The 2,106-nt window shown below is 65.0% G+C and overlaps 1 protein-coding gene across 1 annotated transcript; it reads left to right on the top strand.

Moving 5' to 3' along the window:
- Nucleotides 1-87: 87 nt before the first annotated feature.
- Nucleotides 88-1,771, top strand: LOC130594861 (gamma-aminobutyric acid receptor-associated protein; the record flags this gene model as incomplete). The annotated part of the gene is made up of 3 exons (XM_057401099.1): nucleotides 88-191; nucleotides 1,440-1,518; nucleotides 1,622-1,771. Coding segments are annotated over exons 1-3 (319 nt in total), but the record flags the coding sequence as incomplete, so codon positions are not given.
- Nucleotides 1,772-2,106: the final 335 nt, after the last annotated feature.

Below are 2,106 nucleotides of genomic sequence, written 5' to 3'. Positions count from 1 at the left end.
GTGGCGCCGGCGGGGGCCGAGATCTGCGCCCCCCCCCCCCCCCCTTCTCTTCCGCCATTGCTGCCGGTACCGGTTCCTCCTCCTCCTCCGCCGCCGCCATCATGAAGTTCCTGTACAAGGAGGAGCACCCGTTCGAGAAGCGCCGTTGTGAGGGCGAGAAGATACGCAAGAAGTACCCGGATAGAGTGCCGGTGAGCGGATATAGACACCAAACACCCCCCCCCCGTTGTCCACCCCCCCTTTGGTTCCGTCCGGTGCCGGTAACGTGAAACACCCCCCCCCCTTCGCCGCCACCGGTATCGATTTGGGCCTCCCGGAAGCCTTCGGGGCCTTCCGGAACCGCTTCGGGTCCGTTCGGGTGTTTCCGGCACCGTTCGGGGTCTCTCGGGACCCCCGGTTCCGGTTCGGGTCCATTCGGGTGTTTCCGGCACCGATCGGGGTCTCTCGGGACCCCCGGTTCCGGTTCGGGTCCATTCGGGTGTTTCCGGCACCGTTCGGGGTCTCTCGGGACCCCCGGTTCCGGTTCGGGTCCTTTGGGGTCCTTCGGGACCCTCGGTTCCGGTTCGGCTCCCTTCGGGTGTTTCCGGCACCGGTTCGGGTCCTTCGGGACCCCCGGTTCCTGTTCGGGTCCCTTCGGGTGTTTCCGGCACCGGTTCGGGTCCCCCCGGTTCCGATCCGGGTCCTTTGGGACCCTCGGTTCCGGTTCGGCTCCCTTCGGGTCTCTTCGGGTCTTTCCGGCACCTGTTCGGCCTCGGTCGGAACCTCCGGGGCCTTCCGGAACCGCTTCGGGTCCCTTCGGGTATTTAAGGGTGCCCCCGGTTCCGGTTCGGGTCTTTTCGGGTCTTTTCGGGTCCTCCCGGTTCGGGTCCCTTCGGGTCCCCCCGGTTCCGGTTCGGGTCCTTTCGGGTCCTCCCAGTTCCGGTTCGGGTCCCTTCGGGTCCTCCCGGTTCTGGTTCGGGTCCCTTCGGGTCTTTTCGGGTCTCCCCGGTTCCGGTTCGGGTCCCTTCGGGTCTTTTCGGGTGCCCCCGGTTCCGATTCGGGTCTTTTCGGGTCCTCCCGGTTCGGGTCCTTTCGGGTCCTCCCGGTTCGGGTCCCTTCGGGTCCCCCCGGTTCCGGTTCGGGGCCTTTCGGGTCCTCCCGGTTCCGGTTCGGGTCCCTTCGGGTCTCCCCGGTTCTGGTTCGGGTCTTTTCGGGTCTCCCCGGTTCCGGTTCGGGTCTTTTCGGGTCTCCCCGGTTCCGGTTCGGCTCCTTTCGGGTCCTCCCGGTTCCGGTTCGGCTCCTTTCGGGTCTTTCAGGCCCCGGTTCGGTTCCCCCCTGGTTCCACTTCGGCTCCCCCCGTCCCCAATGGACCCTCCCAAGCCCCTCCATAGCCCCCTATGGGTCCCTTTGGACCGTACCATTTGCAATGGGGGGGTCCCTTTAACCCCATCTCCCCATAGGTGATAGTGGAGAAGGCTCCTAAAGCCCGCATTGGGGACCTGGATAAGAAGAAATACCTGGTGCCATCGGACCTGACAGGTAAAGAGGGGGGGGGGTGTGTGTGTCCCCCCCTTATTACGTCATCTCTGACGTCATCTCGGCCCGGTTTTGGGTTGATTTTGGCCTGTTTTGGGGCGGGCAGTGGGGCAGTTTTACTTCCTGATCCGGAAGCGGATCCACCTGCGGGCCGAGGACGCGCTCTTCTTCTTCGTCAACAACGTCATCCCCCCCACGAGCGCCACCATGGGGCAGCTCTACCAGGTGGGGCTATGGGGCGGGCTATGGGGCTCAATGGGGGGCTATGGGGCGGGCTATGGGGCTGAATGGGGGGGCTATGGGGTGTTTATGGGGCTGAATGGGGGGGTTTATGGGGCTGAATGGGGGGGCTATGGGGCGGGCTATGGGGCTGAATGGGGGGGCTATGGGGTGTTTATGGGGCTGAATGGGGGGGTCTATGGGGCTGAATGGGGGGGCTATGGGGTGTTTATGGGGCTGAATGGGGGGGTCTATGGGGTGTCTATGGGGCTGAATGGGGGGGCTATGGGGCGGGCTATGGGGCTCAATGGGGGGGCTATGGGGTGTTTGTAGCTGAATGGGGGGGGTTTATGGGGAATGGGGGGCTATGGG

This window comes from Pezoporus wallicus, unplaced genomic scaffold, assembly GCF_028554395.1.
Source record: "Pezoporus wallicus isolate ANWC-B61680 ecotype Strahan unplaced genomic scaffold, APGP_CSIRO_Pwel_v1 contig_12384, whole genome shotgun sequence".
Taxonomy (NCBI): domain Eukaryota; kingdom Metazoa; phylum Chordata; class Aves; order Psittaciformes; family Psittacidae; genus Pezoporus; species Pezoporus wallicus.
Note: the sequence above shows the minus strand (reverse complement) of the source record. Positions and strands in the feature narration are given on the sequence as shown.